The 17,764-nt window shown below is 40.0% G+C and overlaps 1 protein-coding gene across 2 annotated transcripts in view; it reads left to right on the plus strand.

Moving 5' to 3' along the window:
- The window catches only part of LOC103379930 (septin-7-like), a 29,129-nt gene extending 11,478 nt beyond the window's left edge, over positions 1 to 17,651 (plus strand). Inside the window, exons 3-14 of one of the 2 annotated variants that reach the window (XM_017032998.2) lie at positions 1,833 to 1,939; positions 5,029 to 5,129; positions 5,239 to 5,373; positions 8,318 to 8,435; positions 8,649 to 8,741; positions 9,010 to 9,106; positions 10,221 to 10,232; positions 13,041 to 13,092; positions 13,503 to 13,628; positions 13,768 to 13,903; positions 14,465 to 14,610; positions 14,725 to 17,651. In XM_017032998.2, coding sequence (XP_016888487.1) covers positions 1,833 to 1,939; positions 5,029 to 5,129; positions 5,239 to 5,373; positions 8,318 to 8,435; positions 8,649 to 8,741; positions 9,010 to 9,106; positions 10,221 to 10,232; positions 13,041 to 13,092; positions 13,503 to 13,628; positions 13,768 to 13,903; positions 14,465 to 14,610; positions 14,725 to 14,764 — 1,163 coding nt within the window. In that variant the 3' untranslated portion in view covers positions 14,765 to 17,651. The remainder of the gene's footprint in view (positions 1 to 1,832; positions 1,940 to 5,028; positions 5,130 to 5,238; positions 5,374 to 8,317; positions 8,436 to 8,648; positions 8,742 to 9,009; positions 9,107 to 10,220; positions 10,233 to 13,040; positions 13,093 to 13,502; positions 13,629 to 13,767; positions 13,904 to 14,464; positions 14,611 to 14,724) is intronic. The other variant, XM_008311655.3, reaches the window with a different exon arrangement.
- The last annotated feature ends 113 nt before the right edge of the window (positions 17,652 to 17,764 follow it).

Consider the following 17,764-nt stretch of genomic DNA (forward strand, 5'->3'; position numbering starts at 1 on the left):
ACTTCATTTCCTGCTGTTTGTTTTGCCAGGGTGGCATCAATGGTAATAGGTACATGTCAAAAGAGTTTATTCCCATCTTTTCACAAGTGGATGCCATTTTCATTTATATGTAAGAGATAGATATAAATATAATTTTTAAAGTTCATGTAATTCACACCATAGATAATTATCATACATTTCACATCTTTCTAATTAATCAAACTAAGTTTTGATGAAGAAAAATTAGGCATTTTTATTGCGAGTCAGTATCTGGTCCCTGATGTAAGTGTTCCTGACATCTGCTAAGTCATGTGGTCCTGGGGAGCTTTTCAACAGATTTGTTTCTACACACTTGCATGGTTTCCCAAAGCAGCAATTTATTGAGCCACAAATATTGATCTGCAACTACAGTTATATGTCTGTAATCAAACAAAAATGCGTGCTCTTTCCATCTGGTAAAATGTCCTACGGCTGTGGGTTGGACAAACAATCTGAAGACTTTCTGGGTTACAGGAATCTTAGATTGAAATTTCTTTTTTTTTTGAAACCTTCAGTGAAGGCGGCAGAAATAAACAGATGAGTGGATTGAGCTTAGCATCGTGATTCTGTTTCCAGGTTTGACATCAAGGGCTAGTATGGATGGATACAATGTATGGGTTTCATTGTGGGAAAAAAAGTCATTTTATACAGGATATAGTTTAATCCCAACCAGGCTTCCTGTCTCTTTAAACTGGAGACTGGAAAACCCTCATGTGGCACAGAGGTCTTTCTAGGACAGACAGCCCTCCTTTCTCTCCTCCATCCAAAACTCTCTCCTCCAACGCATTTTTCAAGAGACGCGAGCCAGAGGCTCCGCAATTAATCACTGCGTTGTGTGTGTGCGTGTGTGTGTGTGACACGGTGCATAATGTTTATGGTTGACGTTTCATTGTCAAGTCCATGTTGTTACGTGTGCATGTGTGTGTCTTTGCGTGTGTGGTTGTTGAGCAGGCAGTGGAAAGTTGGCAGAGTGAGGAGCGAAACAGGAAGATTTACAGTGGATAATAAGGGAAGTGTTTAGCGAGAGGGATAGTAAGGAGCCGGATGAAAATGGATGGTGAACGGGAGGTGGAGAGGAAATGTTTTATTCCCTCTATCAGAAAGCCTTTCTTGCTGGCAGACAGGCCCCTGACCCTTTTCCTCCCAAAGAATGAATCAACTCGGGTTTTCCCGACTTCAGCTCTGCCCCTCAGGCCCTGTGTGTGCTGTGGAAGCACATACTTCTAAGTGTGCCTTTAATGCGCGTGTTCATCTCCGGCACGTCCCCAACTGTCATTGCTTTCTCATAAAATGGAGACTGGGTTGAAATTCATGGTCTCACAAGTTACAAAAAGAACAAGCTTTGGAAGTTTATGCCCTTTGCGGTATCGTATTTATAGCCATGGAAAAGATACAGGAATTTTTACAAGACGAATTTAAGTGCTCCATATCCAGAGACATGGTCATTTAGGAATAATGGTAGTTATTGGTAAGAGAAGGATGTCATCTGTATAACAGTAACAGTAATGATTCGTATCTCTGATTTACTCATCTGTATAGAACAGTAATGATTCGTATCTCTGATTTATAATACTGTTTTTTTTTCTACGTACTTTCCAAAATGGGATAAAAACTTAAATTTATAGTTTGGTTATTTATAGCAACAGTGAAACAAATTAAGGTGTTTTCACTTTCATTTTATTCATTAAACATCCATCCATCCATCCATCCGTCCATTTTTGTCCTCTGATCCGTTCCTGGGTCGCGGGGGCAGCAGTCTTCATGACCAAAATGTAAAAGTGTCTCAAAGTTTAACAGAGTCTCTTTCTCCTCAGGTGAGTCGGGCCTCGGGAAGTCCACGCTCATCAACTCCCTGTTCCTGACTGACCTGTACTCTAAGGACTACCCTGGTCCTTCACAGCGCATCAAGAAAACTGTGCAGGTGAGTTCAGTCAACCTTTAGCAGCCTTCACTGTCGACACTTGACTACGTTAATGTGAACAAGTTTCCATTTTCTACAATGTTCTTTGTTCTCCGTCTGAATGAAAACTTGGTTTAGCATCATGTATCTGAAGTATTACAGAGAGGTGGAACAGAGCTGGGACGAGAGGAGACGTTAGAAGGATGAAGTCCTGTCGTGTTTCTGGAGATGGTGAACGTTAGACGCAGACAGCTGGGCTACTGCGCCTGGTTTTGTCCTTTTATAGTCATGACAAACTGAGGAGGACGAGGGAGGCCACATGTTGAGCAGCAGCAGAGGAAGGAGGGAGGGAAGGAGGAAGAAGTGGACGGGAATTGGTTTGGGAAAAACTTGTAAAACTGAATGAAAGTGTTTCTACACCATCGACACTAAGACGGGACAAAGAGCCGAGGGCAGAGGAGGAACGTTGTTTTATGTTGTTTCAAATGTTTAGTGTTCACATCAGTTCTCATTCATCCACATCACAGCACTCCAGATGCTGGACCTGTTCTGTATGAAGCACACATCTTAGTGCTGAAAGACGTTTTTTTTTTTACTTTAGCGAAAAAAACATTTTCAGAGCCGAAGAATCCATAAGCATAATTCCGACGTAACTACAAGTCTAGTCACAACTGACTAAACATTTGGAGAGATCCCAGAGTTCTCAGAGGGGGTCGGAAGCAGGGCAGGAATGTTCCCATGACGCATTAAATAACGCACACACACACACACGAGTCTCTTTTCTTTTTGAGGTAATTGGGCAATAAACGGACTGTTTTGAATGAACTATAGAGGTTTGTTTTTCTTACTAATGTATGTATACATTTCCAAAATCCCACAGACGTTTACGTCAGAAACTAAGGAAGAGGCCAACAATATAACCTGGTCCTGATGATGATGAGTGTCAGAGCAGATAAAGAGATTCAATGATCATTTGTTAGAAGATGATTGCGTATACGATGGAAGAATTATGTTTCAGATAATGATGCCTTTGCTGTGGAGCAGAGTGGGACCCCACCTACCCCCCCCCCCCCCTCCCTGCAGTAGATTTGTGGACAAAGGAAAATGTAAAGAAGAATCAATCACCCATCAACCTATTCCTGTAAAGCAGTGATGACTTTGAGAAACACCCGGGGAGCAGGCGCTAAACACACCTCAGCAGGATTCAAACCTGCAATCATCTGGATAACAGACCTCATCTTCTCACCACCAGGTCACGGGTTGTTGTAGTTGACGAAAAAGTAGAGGAGGCAACAAAAGTCACCAGTTTCTTAATGGGTTTGTTGTGCTGCGGGGAAGCAATGTGGCCGTGGACCGCAGTTGGTTGACAGCTGCCTGTACTTATACAGGGGTAGTTTACACAGGGCCTGAAGAGCAGCTGTGGACGAGCCCTTCTAACATGTCCGTTTGAGTCCACATTACACACCAGATCTATTGAAATGTTGGCTCAGATGGGATGGAAACACCAAAGGGGTCAACCGAGAGAAGTGATGTCAACCCCCTGATGTTAAATCTGCCTTAGAAATGTAGAAAAGTCCACAGGCCTTCCCTGAGTCTTTACCCAATCCGCTGGTCCTCATGTTGTCCGATGCTCCGCTCTGGATTCTAGATTGTGAGCTTTGTGCCAGTTCACTGCCAAACTTGCTAGACTTTGTCAGGAGAGCCAAAAGGTTTCAATCTTTTATGGTCTTTCAATTTCATTACTCACATCAAACCTAATGTGAACCCCATGAGCTCAGCGTGGGCACAAGTGTTCCCCAGCACAAGTGTGTCTGCCGTGGGCGCTGTGGTCGGAGACCGAGGAGAAGAGACGAGTCGGAATATTTATATTTCAGAACAATCTCACGTGGTGTCGCTCACTCACATTCTGCTCAAGATCAGATTTCTTTTTAAATGATGGTGTTGAGACTCGGGGCATTCTTGAGGTTTTCTCCCAATCTGTTTTCCTTCGCAGAAAACGGTGGAAAAAGCAGAGTTGGTTTGGAGACGGCCAACATGTCATGAACAAACACTTGTGGGACAAATGCGATTTTAACACCCACTGGACGCACAATTAGACTCAGATATGTCAAAAGACTGCGCAGCGTGATATATATACGCCTGGCTGTAAAGTAAGACAGATGATGTGAAGGTTTGTGGAAGCTGAAGAATGTTTGTGTTAGAGCGAGAGGGCTGTAGTTTGAGTTAAAGGGGGGATCCTAAAATAACCATGGCCTTGTGAAAGTATGCGGCAGAGCGAGGGAACGAGTGGACGAGCTGCAGGAAATGATGGATCAGTGGGACTGATTGTGAGGAGTGAGATTGGTTTTATCTGCTTTTTCAAACTTAGAGACGTGGGCAGACGTCGTTAGTTACTTCAAATATCTAAACAATAGTACAGCATAGTAGTGTTGTGTTTTGTCAATCTCACTCTATTTTTCCAGCGTGTCTTTCATTAGTTGTTGGAAGTGGAAGTCATTTGTAAAGCATAAACAGATTTACTTTATATATTTATAGTCAATACATAATACACCTAATAGGTATAATCAGTAGGAATGTTAAAGAAAATAAGCCATAATGGAGTATTCAGGGGCCGTGAGCTGCCGTCTGTTCGTGTTTTCTCTTTCTTTTACTGACTATTATACACAGCACACAATGAAATGCGTACTCTCCCTTTTCCCCAGACGGCTGCATATATCGGTATCGGTTGATATCGGAATCGGAAATTAAGGGTTTGGACAATATTGGCACATCGGATATCGGCAAAAAGTTAATATCGGAACATCCCTAAGATAGATGGAACTTCATTCTCATCGGGAAATTAAGGCAGTGACTCCAGTCCCTCCATACTGGTCTAGAGTGGAGTCAGTTTGGCAGCAGATGAGTTTCTCTGAGTCTTCCACAGCAGTGTGACGGTGTGGGTGTGAAGAGAGGATGAATCCGTGTCCAACAGGTTCACAAACACAGAGCATGGGTTTATTCTTACAGACAACTTTTCAGTTGTTAGGTCTGTCTACAATGTGTTGACTGTAAACAGAGGCTGGTTGTTGAAGATTAGAGCTAGGTATTAATGAAGGTGTGTTGTATTTCAGGTGGAGCAGTCTAAAGTGCTGATTAAAGAAGGCGGCGTCCAGCTGACACTCACTATTGTGGACACACCAGGGTTTGGAGATGCGGTCGACAACAGCAACTGGTGAGGGGTTTGTTAGAGAAAACAGTTTGTGAAAAATATCAAATAAAAAACCAGACCGTAGCTGCTCCTCGCCTCTTTCTGCCTCCTGACTCTTTCTCCACCTCCACAGTTGGCAGCCAGTCATAAACTACATCGACAGTAAGTGTGAAGATTTCCTGAATGCAGAGTCCAGGGTAAACCGCAGATCCATGCCAGACAACAGAGTCCACTGCTGCCTGTACTTCATCGCCCCCTCTGGACACGGGTAAGGCTCAAGTGTGATGAATCATGGAAGAGATAATGATGAAGGTCTTTTCAAAGCAGTGGTTACCAAATGTTTTGTACAGCGCCCTCTTGTGTAGATCGGATTATTGTTGCTGACACATTCACAGCTATAACTTTAAAATGTAAGTTTTTTTTGTTTTTTTTTAAGCAAATATTTTTGTCAGAAAAAACGTAGATGTAGAATTTAAACCGAGTCTTAAAACAAATATTTTTGTCAGAAAAAAACGTAGATGTAGACTTTAAACCGAGTCTTAAAACATTTGAATTCCACTGCACTAGTACATTCTACTTGAATATAGATCTATTTCAAGTCTGGTGAAAATGAGATTTGTTTTGGTGGAGTTTGCATCTCCACCCTCCTCTTCCTCCGTGCTGGGTATAGTGAGTGTGTCTGTGCCATAGAAGAGGAGGCTGACTGCCAGTGGTTGTGGCCCACAAAAGCTTATATAACCCAGCTCTGCTCATGCTCAGTACACTTCCGCTCTCCATCACTGAAGCGCTCCATCGCAAACAGTAGTTGGTCAAAACAGCCAAGAGGCTGGAATCTTTTTTTTTTTGCATCTCGTCTCGTATTATGACAGCAGTTTTGGACTGGGGGAGGATACAGTCAGCGTCTGTCTTTTCTTTTTTTTTTATAGCTGCTCATGACCTGATTAAATGTTGTGGAAGGATATATTTTCACACCCAGGGTTTGTGTGGGCTCCATGTCAAAATGTTTGTTATGGCTGCTAATCACTTTTATTGTTGTATTATCGTTTTTATGTGTCCTCATCGACTGGCACGGAGAGTTGTAGAGGAAACTAGTACAGAGTTAACAGACTGCATGAATGTTGTCTAGTAGTTTACCGGTTTGTTCTATTTTGGAAAATCTTAAATGTCCTCTGTCAGTGTTTACTTCGTTCACCTGGAGATAGTTTTTTCCATTTTTCATATTTACTTTACTTTTCACATTAGTAAAAAGTCATGCTGAATGGAAAACAAACCAAAACCAAAAAAACAAAGTCAGTTTTGCAGCTGTTTTTTTTTTTTACCATAATCTCGTCCCAATACATACATATATATATATATTTTTTTTTTTCTCTCTCTGCCCTCATGATTGTAAGCTTCCCATCCATGTTGGCAGGTCCTCCCTGTGGGTTCAAGTGGATTTTTAAGCAGGGTCACAATGCCCCAGACTGGGGTTGATATTCTATACCAGTGTTTCCCAACCTTTTTTGAGCCACAGCACATTTACATCATCAGGAAAAACACCATCAAATAAAAATATTTCACCAAAATAAAACACTAAATAAAAATCTCTATGAAATTACTAAAAATGTAATCCTCTTTAGTTGAAGTCAACACTAATATACTGGCAGGAATTAAAGAAAGACACAAAGATCTTAAAAACCTCACTGTTCTATACCATGTGGATCTCAATGGACTTGTTGACGACTGGAGTGGTTTGATATATTTGCATATCCACTGTCAAGTAGTTTGAAATGACACAAGAAATAATTCCTTCCATTTTTTCTGTCATTGATGAGCAAAAAGACTGTTGGGACTTGAACACTGCCCCTGCCAAACCCACTATCTGAATGTTTGGGGTGCAAACCTCAGAGTGGAGTGGAGGCATTCATGGCTGACAAACAGGAACGCCCTTTTTTTTTACAGGGATCTGGCTCCTGATTGGATGATGATTTATGAGTTCCTGGAATGGCTTCTCCAAGATTTACCGTCAGAGCCTCGAGACTGAAAAACTAATGTCACTGACCTAACACTTGAGGACAGGCTTAGCATTTTTAAGAAGCCATTTGTCACAGTTCACAAATAACTTCCTGAGAAGTCAGGGTTTGTTGTCAGATGATTCCACCCTGATTGGCTGCACTGGAGAATAAAAATCGACAATTGTATTTGACTTTTCTATCGCCACTGACTAGACACCGAAGTCTGCGCTGCCCTTTTTTGCTGCTGCGTACGCAGCCTCCTGACCCTGTCCTTAACAAGTCCATCATTTACACTCACGTTGCGTCACCTTGTGAACTACTGAACTACTTAACAGCTGGTTTTTTGCCCTCTTTGTTCCTTAGCATTCCTGAGTGGAGAAGTTCTCCTCCTCTACATGACACAAAAAACCCACAACCACATTATACACAACAAATGTCACATTATATGAATCATTTTCACGGACATTAACAATAAAGAGAAAAAAGCCACATCTATCGGATTTGGAATTTAAAAGAAAAAAAAAACGATATATCAATAAAAAAAAACAATGAAAATACACAAGCTGTGGTTGAGCTTGAAAAAAGACAGCTATGAGTTCATTTGCATCTTTGCTGACGTTACACGTGCAATGTGTGGGTGTAATCCGCCCCCTGCTGGTGACCTAAAGAACTATTTTTGGTTTAGAAATGTTTAGTTTTTCTAAAACTATTGAAAATGATTGAATATTATCAATTAAATGCATCAGTCTTAGTGATCTTAGTGTGACGCACAGGTGACTTCACTGTGAGGGAGCCTAAAGTAAAGTTATATTTCAATTGATGGATGATGTCATCGTATCAAGTGTCCTTCAAAGGAGCATGATGTCAAATATGACAAACGATAAGGAACTAAGTGGTCTGTGAATGTGGTTTTTGACATTTCTATAACCATTCAAGGTACGCTGATGAACTATTAACTTGTAGAATAATGTACAGCACACACTGTATTAAAGAATAAATGTTAGCAACTGTGCATGAAAAAAATGTCCTTATGTGATATCATGATAACAAAAAAACTGCAGAAATGTCAGCAGGCATTCGCTCCAATATGATCAGTTTTTTCCAGATTCATCACTGATGAAACATTTAGTTATTTAAATATGATTTATTTCTTTGGTGGAATAAACCTGTTGTTTCTACTGTAGGTCTAATAAACCTCCTGCTGTCTTTTGTTTTTAGTCTTAAACCTCTGGACATCGAGTTCATGAAAAGACTCCATGACAAAGTCAACGTCATCCCTCTCATTGCGAAAGCAGATACTCTGACTCCTGAGGAGTGCCAGCTGTTTAAAAAACAGGTATGGGTTCTTGTACTAACTTATACTCAAGTCAAATTTAATTAATATTTAAAGAAAAAATGTATATGTCAGAACACTAGAACAGGTTGAGCTGGTCAAATGGTTGGCAACCAGCGGCTGTTTAACTTAAATAAGGTGGTGTAAATATAAAAAAAAAACCCTCCACCCTGGTGTCTGTGTGCTACGTTTGTAACTGTATAATCTTTTTCACAGATTATGAAAGAAATCCAGGAACACAAAATCAAAATCTATGAGTTCCCAGACACAGAGGACGACGAGGACAACAAGCTCATCCGAAAGATAAAGGTAAAGGACCAGAGCCTCGTCTGGGAGTCTTCACAATCTCCAGTGGATTGGCATCAGCAGGCAGACAGATAAGAACAGACAGACAGAGTCACAGACAGACAGACAGATGGTTGTCAGTAAAACCCTCAGCCCTGCGTCTAACCCTGTTGTCTGACAGTCAAACTGCTGAACTGATTTTGAGGAAGAGTCATTGAAGGGTGACCAGAGTCAGCTGTTTTACAGGTGTAAATAACTGTTTCCCTGTGTTTTATTGTCTTCCCCACTTCAGGAGAAAATGCCCCTGGCAGTTGTCGGAAGCAACGTGGTGATCGAGGTGAATGGGAAGAAGGTCAGAGGTCGCCAGTATCCGTGGGGCGTGGCAGAAGGTTGGTTCTCTGTGGTTCACTTGTAGAAACGAGAGAAGGAAAACTCCTGGTTTGTGTCCGAGCTGTTGAAACATGTTTATTTTGCACAGAAGTGTTCAGATATTATTATTTTTTGGATTGTTCAAATGGACAAGCAGCACCTGCTGATTGGTCTGAGTCACACGTGGAGCCATTTGACTTTCCCTCCAACTATAGTAAGGGCCGGTCAGTACATGTAGTTGTGGTCATAACTAGGAATGTCCAATAATATTGGTCAGCTGATATTATCGGACCGGTATTAGCATACTTATCTAATCTATCCGTAAGAATCTTTATTGGTATTTCCCCGATAATGAAAACTGCATAACTCAATGGTTAAATGATGTGTGATCTAAAAAAGTTTTGGGGATAAACGGCTGTATATTAAAGTATTAAAGTCACTAGATGGCAGCATTGCAGCTCATCTTATTATTCAGTTCTAATAATCAGGGGATTATATGCAGAATGCTGGTGACAGCAACTCATACAGTGGTTTATACTGATAAATAAATATCACCAGGCCTTTGTCGGTATCGGTGCGTTTGGACGATATCAGTATATCAGATATCGGCAAAAAGTTAAAGTCAGACCTTCCATTGTCATAACATATTCTTTCCAGTTCTTTCTTCACAATATAGTGATTGGCAGCAGAGGCCCGAGGAAAACGTGTTTTATGTGTGTGCATGTGTGTGTGTGTGTTTGGGGACATGCTACATTAGCAGACATTTCAGGAAGGTAACATTATCTGTCAGTGCAGTCTGATAAACCCAAGGTTGTATTTATTCATCATGTACTGCACACACACACACACGTATATGGAGTACATGTGCAGTATGTAACTCCAGTATTCGATGACCTCCAATTGCAGTTTCTCCTAATGTTGTGACTTGTGTAATATTCCCCTGAAAGATGATCTGCCCTGTCTCTTTGTTTCCCTCTCTCTCTATCTCTCTCTCTTTGTTTCCCTATCTCTCTCGCTCTCTCTCTCTCCCTCTCTGTGAAAAGTAATATCTTTGCTCTGTGGTTGACCGTCTTTCACCTCTTCATTCTTTCTTTTCTCCTTTTTTTCTTTGTCTACTTTTTTCATGACTGACAGAGGGCGTTTTTGGTAAACAAAACCATCTTTCACTTTATTTAAATCCCACTCTCCCTCCCACCCCACCCCCCCTTAGTGTCCTCCATCTAAATGCTCCACCCCTTTTTTCCTTCCATCTTTCTGTTGCTGTGCTTCCTCATCATTCGGCTGATGGTCAAACCGATGCTCTGATCAGACTTGGGTTGAATACTATTCACTCAACATGACTTAGAAACCTTTGATAATTTAACTTAAAGCTGAACCTGGAGCTTTAAAATACGTCATAGATCAGGTTTGTTCAGAACTGGCTCTGTGCTTTTCTCACATAGTCACTTAGGGCCGTGTTGGTGAATCACTAGGCTGGTAACCACTGAAGTGAGCCCTGATGTAGGGGAAAGGTCATTTTTGCACACTGTAAGGTGCATTGATCTCACATCATCTCCCTTAAACATGCTTCAAACAGAAATGATTTTATCCCAGGTCTGATGCTTTTCATACAGGAATGGTTCAAACCAGAGTTGGTTTCTGTGGTAAGGCTGCAGCTGCAATAGAATCACCACAAACATCACTCTAACGCTGTGGGTCCCATCTTTATTTCCATGTGGTAACAAGTGCAGCACTCTGCCCGTTTTGAGTTTTCTGTCTCACTGGATTAAAGGCAGGGATCCACAAGGCTACACATTGCTTAGAGCACAGGTGTCAAACTCAGGCCCGCGGGCCAGATCTGGACCCTGGCGTGATTATATTTGGCCCACGAGATCATATCAAATGTGTGTTAGAGCTGGCCTGCTATTATAAATCCCCAATATACTGGTGGGATTTGTAGTATTACGAAGAATGCACGATATTATAGCACATACATTTGTGGTTGTTGTTTTGTTGGCCTGTAAAAAAATTACATTAAAAAGGAACTCAAAAGGCCGGAGATGGAGAGACATAATAAGAAACAAATACCACTGATGTGTGTGAAGATGCAAATTTAATTTCTCATGTGTTTATTACATTAAGTTTTTCCAGTTGTTCCAGATTTGGTGTGTACGCAAATCTAAAGTTTGTCAGCATTACAGATCTGGAGAGAAGGAAGAAGATGCACAGTTGCAGTGAATTTTCCACTGAATATTGAGTTTGGCCCACGACTTCGTCCCAGTTTTTGATTTTGGCCCACTGAATTTGAGTTTGACACCCCTGGCTTATAGGATCACAGACAGGTTTTGTGGGTAGTAGTGTAGTAGACGGGCATGCAGCTGCTCATTTATGCCGCCAAGATAACATGTGGCATTAAATCGCATTCATCAGCATTAGTTTAATCTCAGATTTTACAAAACTACATACATGCCGAAAACCATGGACACGTTTGCTTTTGTTGCATGTTTGCAAAAAAAGAAAGCTTTTACTTCTTGATTCATTTACTCAGTGCATCATCATGGCCTTAATAGATTAAGCTAAATCCAGTGCTTCTCTCAAGGCACCTGATGCACCGTGATATTGATGTCCATGGGTCACTGATAGATCATAGACAACGGTGACAGTTTGGATGTCAATACTTAAGCATCAGGTGTTTTGTGGTTTACATCAGAAAAGATTCCTATTTTTGTCCTTCGACCCCTACCTTAGCTCCTCTACTACCCCCTCCCCCGCCCCCCCATCCAGACTGTACATAACAGGACATACAAACAGTAAATCCTCCTGTAACACCCCCTTCAATAACAACGTTCTCCCTCTGCAAGCCTCTATATCCAGTTAGCTGGACACATGCAGGCAGTGGTGTTGACCTGGGCCAAATCTGGGCTGAATGTGAGCCAAGCATTGGTCAGATCTAGGTCCAAACTGGGCCAAATACTGAGCTGTAACATTCCCAGCTGCTCCAGACCCAGATTTAGCCCCCACCTCTGGGCAGAGACAGTAACTGAAAAACCATACCCCTCCCCTCCGTCAGAGCTCCCTCCTCTAGAAGAAACAGGAGGTCAATGGCTGGCTGTGGAGGCCGAGGGGCGGGACTGCTTAAGTTTCATCAATGGTAAGGTGACAATGTTCACTCTCCTAATGATGGCTGATTTCCTGTCTGATGGAGCTTTTCCAAATGGAGCGGCATATTTTGATGAAAAGCAGTTGGAGGGATCAACCGTGCACAAACACACACAAACACTAAATAGCAGCATCTGCAGTCCGTTTCTGGACTCACACCTGACTTTGTAACCCTGTATTTGTCTGAGTTTCAGTGAAACAATCATCCAACCGTAATCTCAGAAGACTACTTGTGTTTTCTAATCTGGGCAGACACATTTGTTGTTGTTGTTGTCGTCCTGTCTGTTTGACCTACTGATACGGTCATATAGGGGGCGAACTCAGCAGTATTACTAAATATCATTAAATAACTTATTATTCATTTGCTGATGTTCTAATTACTGACTTACGTATGTTTGTGTGGGTATGTTTGATTGTTTGTGTGCGTCTTTTTTTACTATATGTAAATAATATCCATTGAAATTAATGGTCGCTTTGCTTACGTTTTTAAGCTTATTTCTGTCGCATCTCGTACCTGTGTTAGTTTTACTCACCAAAGATGTGTGTTTGGACTGGGACTGTCTGTTTAACACATGGCTAAACAATACTTGTTCTCTTTAGTTCTGAGCTGATATCTTCAGCCTTAATCCTCTCACCATTTCTTAATTCAAAATAATTTTGCACCTGTCAAATGCAGGTATCAACAGAAGTTTAGAAGCTCAAGTGTTGGCCTCAGGTTCTTGGAGTATTGATAGGATATTATTCTGATTCTTAGATACTTGTTCATGGATAATAATTGTGATAAAAATGTCTTCCTTTTTCCCCTCTGTGTTGCAGTGGAGAACGGAGAACATTGTGATTTCACCGTGCTGCGCAACATGCTAATCAGGTGAGACAAGTTATTCTTTACGGCACACCACCAAACAAAAATCTCAGGAAAAAGTATATGTAATGAAATATAATAGTGTTCTGGTTTCAATTTAGTGAAACTACTCCTGTTTAGTTGAAGACAATGCTGATATAATGGCAGAAACTTAAGAAAGACACTCACAAAGATTTTCTTCAATAGCTCCTGTTAGCTTTTTTTTTAGTTTTCCTAGCCATCTGCTGCCACCTAGCAGAAGAGTATTTAATTATTCTGCCTTTGTTGCTTTGACGAGCAAAGAAAAATTCAATATTTAATATTTTTACATGTATTAATTTAAAGGTAAATGTACTTATGTCAAGTCCTTTTTGATTGCCCTCCCTCTGGTTTGTTCATGCATGTAGTTTTAATATTTTCTACCGATTCTCCCACAGGACACACATGCAGGATCTAAAGGACGTCACCAATAATGTCCACTATGAGAATTATCGCTCCAAGAAACTTGCAGCTGTTACCTGTAACGGAGTGGACACTTCCAAGACCAAGGGGCAGCTCACCAAGTAGGACGGCACTGAATCATCATAAAACATGTCAATGTAGTTTTAATCTTAGTCTATGTTGAGGAAAATCACCAAAATGTTGCTAAGCTGAGTTATAAATAAAAACCAGACACTGACTACATGATTCCTGGCTCCACAGAAGTCCTCTAGCACAGATGGAGGAGGAAAGGAGAGAGCACGTGATGAAAATGAAGAAGATGGAGGCGGAAATGGAGCAAGTGTTTGAAATGAAGGTCAAGGAGAAGAAGCAGAAACTGAAGGACTCAGAGGCTGAGGTGGGTTTAAGGAGTACATAAGACAGGTCTTCATGTCTGCCACCAGAAGGATGTGGGTTCAATACCACCCAGTCCTTAAATCCCTACTTTTGGGGATTTGGGAAAACCCAAGATTACATCACAAAGGACATTTAGTAGGGATGTCCAATATTAACTTTTTGCCAATATCCAATATTTTCCAAACACTTAATTTCCGATGTCAACCGATACAGGCCTGGTAATATTTATTTGCTCATCTGTAGAAACCACTGTATTGAGGTGCTGGCACCAATACTCTGCAAAAGATTCCCCTGATTATTCAATAAGCAAAGCCAATACAATGAGCTGCAATGCTGCCATCTAGTGACTTTCTCTTTAACATACAGCTGTTCATCCACAAAACAGTTTTTAGACCATGCATCATTTGGGGAAACCCAAGCTTCTAAATTACCACGTGCACTACTGCTAATGCTTTTAGAAGCTGTACAATCAACATTTTTTACAGCATAAGCATCTAATTTCCAAATATTTAGTCACCTTTTTGACAAACTAAACTAAACTACTTGAATTCCTCCTTTCCAGCTGGAGCGACGCCACGAGCAAATGAAAAGGAATTTGGAGGCTCAGTACAAAGAGCTGGAGGAGAAACGACGAGTGTTTGAGGAGGAAAAGGCCAACTGGGAGGCTCAGCAGAGAATCCTGGAGCAGCAGAAATTGGACGCCTCCAAGTCAGTAACACACACACACACACAGAGCAACGCCCTCTTTCACACTCTTCTAGTAAATGCAGTACTTGATAAATATTGGTAAGTGAAGAAACTCTGTTCTTCTTTGTTGCACAGGACAATGGAGAAGAACAAGAAGAAAGGAAAGATCTTTTAAAAAGAGACGCAACTTTGGGTCACTTTGGTTTTACACCAACTCGGATTCTATTCATTCTGGCTCTCAGAACGTACACACGTATACCATTAAACACACAGCAGACGTGCAAATAAATACCCATAGTACTCCAGGGGTTTACTACGTTTCTGGAGAAGTAATTATTTTCTTGAGGAATGCATGTCTCTGTGAAAGTCTATTTTCCTATGTGTCCTGACAATGAGGAGAAATCTGAGCTCCTCTGAGCCGACAGTACTGAGTAAACACATGGCAGGGACCATGCATAGCCATTTGTAGACATGTAGTCATCGTACATTCTCTAGGTTTTTCCCAATATACGGATTGATCTACTATTCTTCCTTCTCAATGCTCTATTTTTGTTTTGAAAAGTATAACAAAGTATATACTCAATGGAATAATCCATAATTACTTTTGTAAAAGTTGAGAGAGGAAGGCCGAGGGAAGGTGAAGGAAGTACAAGAAAGAAGTGGATGAAAGCATTAAATTAAAATGGCTTTCACATGTTTTTTTTTTTTTGTTTTTTTTGAATATGTAAGACTTGTTATTGAACAACAGGAAACAGTATTGCTAACACACACAACCATCCCACTGGAAACATGTTACAATTACTTCTAGTTTTCCCCCATTCTTACACCTCAGTTTCAGTGTTAGCTAGAAGATTCCATATTTCAAAGAATATTGCCTGTGAATAAGATCATTGCCAAGGTAAGTTATGTTTCTAGGATACAAATAATTGCTTGCAAACTTAACAGTTGCCATCAAACAAACTTAACAGCTAGTGTTTACATGTCTAATTGCTGTACAGCATTTGAGTAATGTTTACCATCGGTCAGGTTAAACCGGCCAGTCATTAAACCTTTTAATGTTAAATTTATTTAAATGACTATTTGTCAGGAATGGATGAACAGCACCACTGTCAATTCAAAAATCAAATTGGAATGCATTTACCACAGTGGCCTAATTGATGTAGTACTAAACAGATTTTTAAGTGTCAGACTAAAGTACACTGATATAGCTATGGAGAGTTGGCTTATCTACCCTAGCATAGTGACGCTAGCTTTATGACACTCCCTGATGATTCCATCAAATTTCACAACATTGTAAAAGAAGAAAATGTACATCATATGTAAAATATACAGAGCATTTACTTCTCATGGTTAACTATCTTGCTAACGGCTAAGGCTGTCATGTAAAAATCCTAGTACAGCTGACTGCACAGTTGAGGTTTCTAAACCAGTTGTGGTGCAGTTTGAAGTACTTGCTTTATACCGGACTAAATGGCCTAGTCCTCTCGCATAAATGTCTGCGTGTTAAATTTTGATCTATGAGCTAAATGGTACATTTGCTAATCAAACCGTATTATGTTATGTTTCTAAATGAAATATTTGCAGACACCTATTGCCATTACAAAACATACTTTATTTACCACGTACTGTGTAGAATTTGTCTAGACCTCTAATAAATTTATTTTTGGGAAAAAAGTGGGGTTTCAAAACTGACTGTTAGGTTTGTGACCATATAGGCAATAGAAGAAACAAGGATTTTGCAGCTTTTTCAAAGTGTTTCCTCTTACATAGATATTATACAGAAGTGTTAAATGATGTTTACATTGTTGGAGAAGACACTAATATCCAAAATGTTTTGTATTGTGATGTCAGTGGTGGGTGTCGTCATGGACCTAAATCAAAGTCTTCAGATTTCTACGAAAATGTTCACTTTAGATAAAACAACCAATAGGAATAATTTCATTCAAGTCTAAATATGCTAAGAAAAAACAACCCTTGTTTTGTTTTTTTGATTTAGCAATAATATAATCCCTGTCATAGACTGTATATAAGAAATAGAGAAATGCTGTGTTGAAGCCATGAGATTTGTCGTATGAAGATGCGCCATAGTGATTTTTAACTTAACTGTAACCAATGTTACCTTCAACCCAAAATTTAAATAACTACGTAAGTATGTTGTGTGCAAAAATGTGCTGCCACTTTTCCTGCTTAACTATATTATTTAACAGATTTGACCCATAAGTTACAAAATTGACATAGACCTCACATTGGCTGCATGCATTGATTGCATCAATAAGACACTGAGCTGCTGTAGTCTTTAAAATACTGCTGCCCCCATTTCTTATATACAGCCTTTGATTTCTGATGTGTTTACACAAACCTTAATGGTAGGCAAACTGATAGTCAAAGTATGTCAACTTCATGCTAACCAATGTCAGAAATACAGAACATTGTGCCATACATCCTAAAATTTGATAAACCTTTCCCAGAATTATGTATTTTTTTCCTGTTACACTAAATATATATATGTTTTGTAATAACTCTTAGATTAATCTTTTACTTTCCATATTTTTTCCATGACTACCTTTATATAAAGACAATAACTAAAGGGATTAAAACCTAAACGTGCAGCACAAAAGATTTGAGAGAGCATGTTGGATTTCTTTATGATGGAAATAATGTACATATTCGAGGCTCTGTGTGTTTTTCAGGAACAGGATTCTTTAAACATAAGCTCAGAATTAAATTCCTTACATACACATACAGTATATTGTATACATCTATGCCAATGATTACGCCTTCTCAGGACTGCTCCATTCATTCTAGATTAGCTCTTCAGATCATAGAATTTTTTTTTGTCCTGTTGAATTTAAGGTAACTTTTCCTTTTAGATGCTCGTTGTGAACCACTTGACTTTTCAATAACACCAGGTTGTCATAGGTTTTAAGTTTAGGTGGGTTTTTGTTTATTTTTTTGTTATATACTGTATGTACACTGTTTTCTACTTCTCTTCTTTGTTTTATCCTGTGTTCTGGTTCTAACTGTACATGTTTAATATTAAAGTTGATAAGGTTATGCTTAAATTCTCTACATGTACAATGTGGATGTTCTTTCACACAATTTTATCACCATAAGATCATTTTCAGGAAACATTTTCTAAAATAGTAAAATAGTGAAAGTCTTAAAATGATCTACA

Source organism: Cynoglossus semilaevis, chromosome 6 (genome assembly GCF_000523025.1).
Source record: "Cynoglossus semilaevis isolate Cse_v1.0 chromosome 6, Cse_v1.0, whole genome shotgun sequence".
NCBI lineage: Eukaryota > Metazoa > Chordata > Actinopteri > Pleuronectiformes > Cynoglossidae > Cynoglossus > Cynoglossus semilaevis.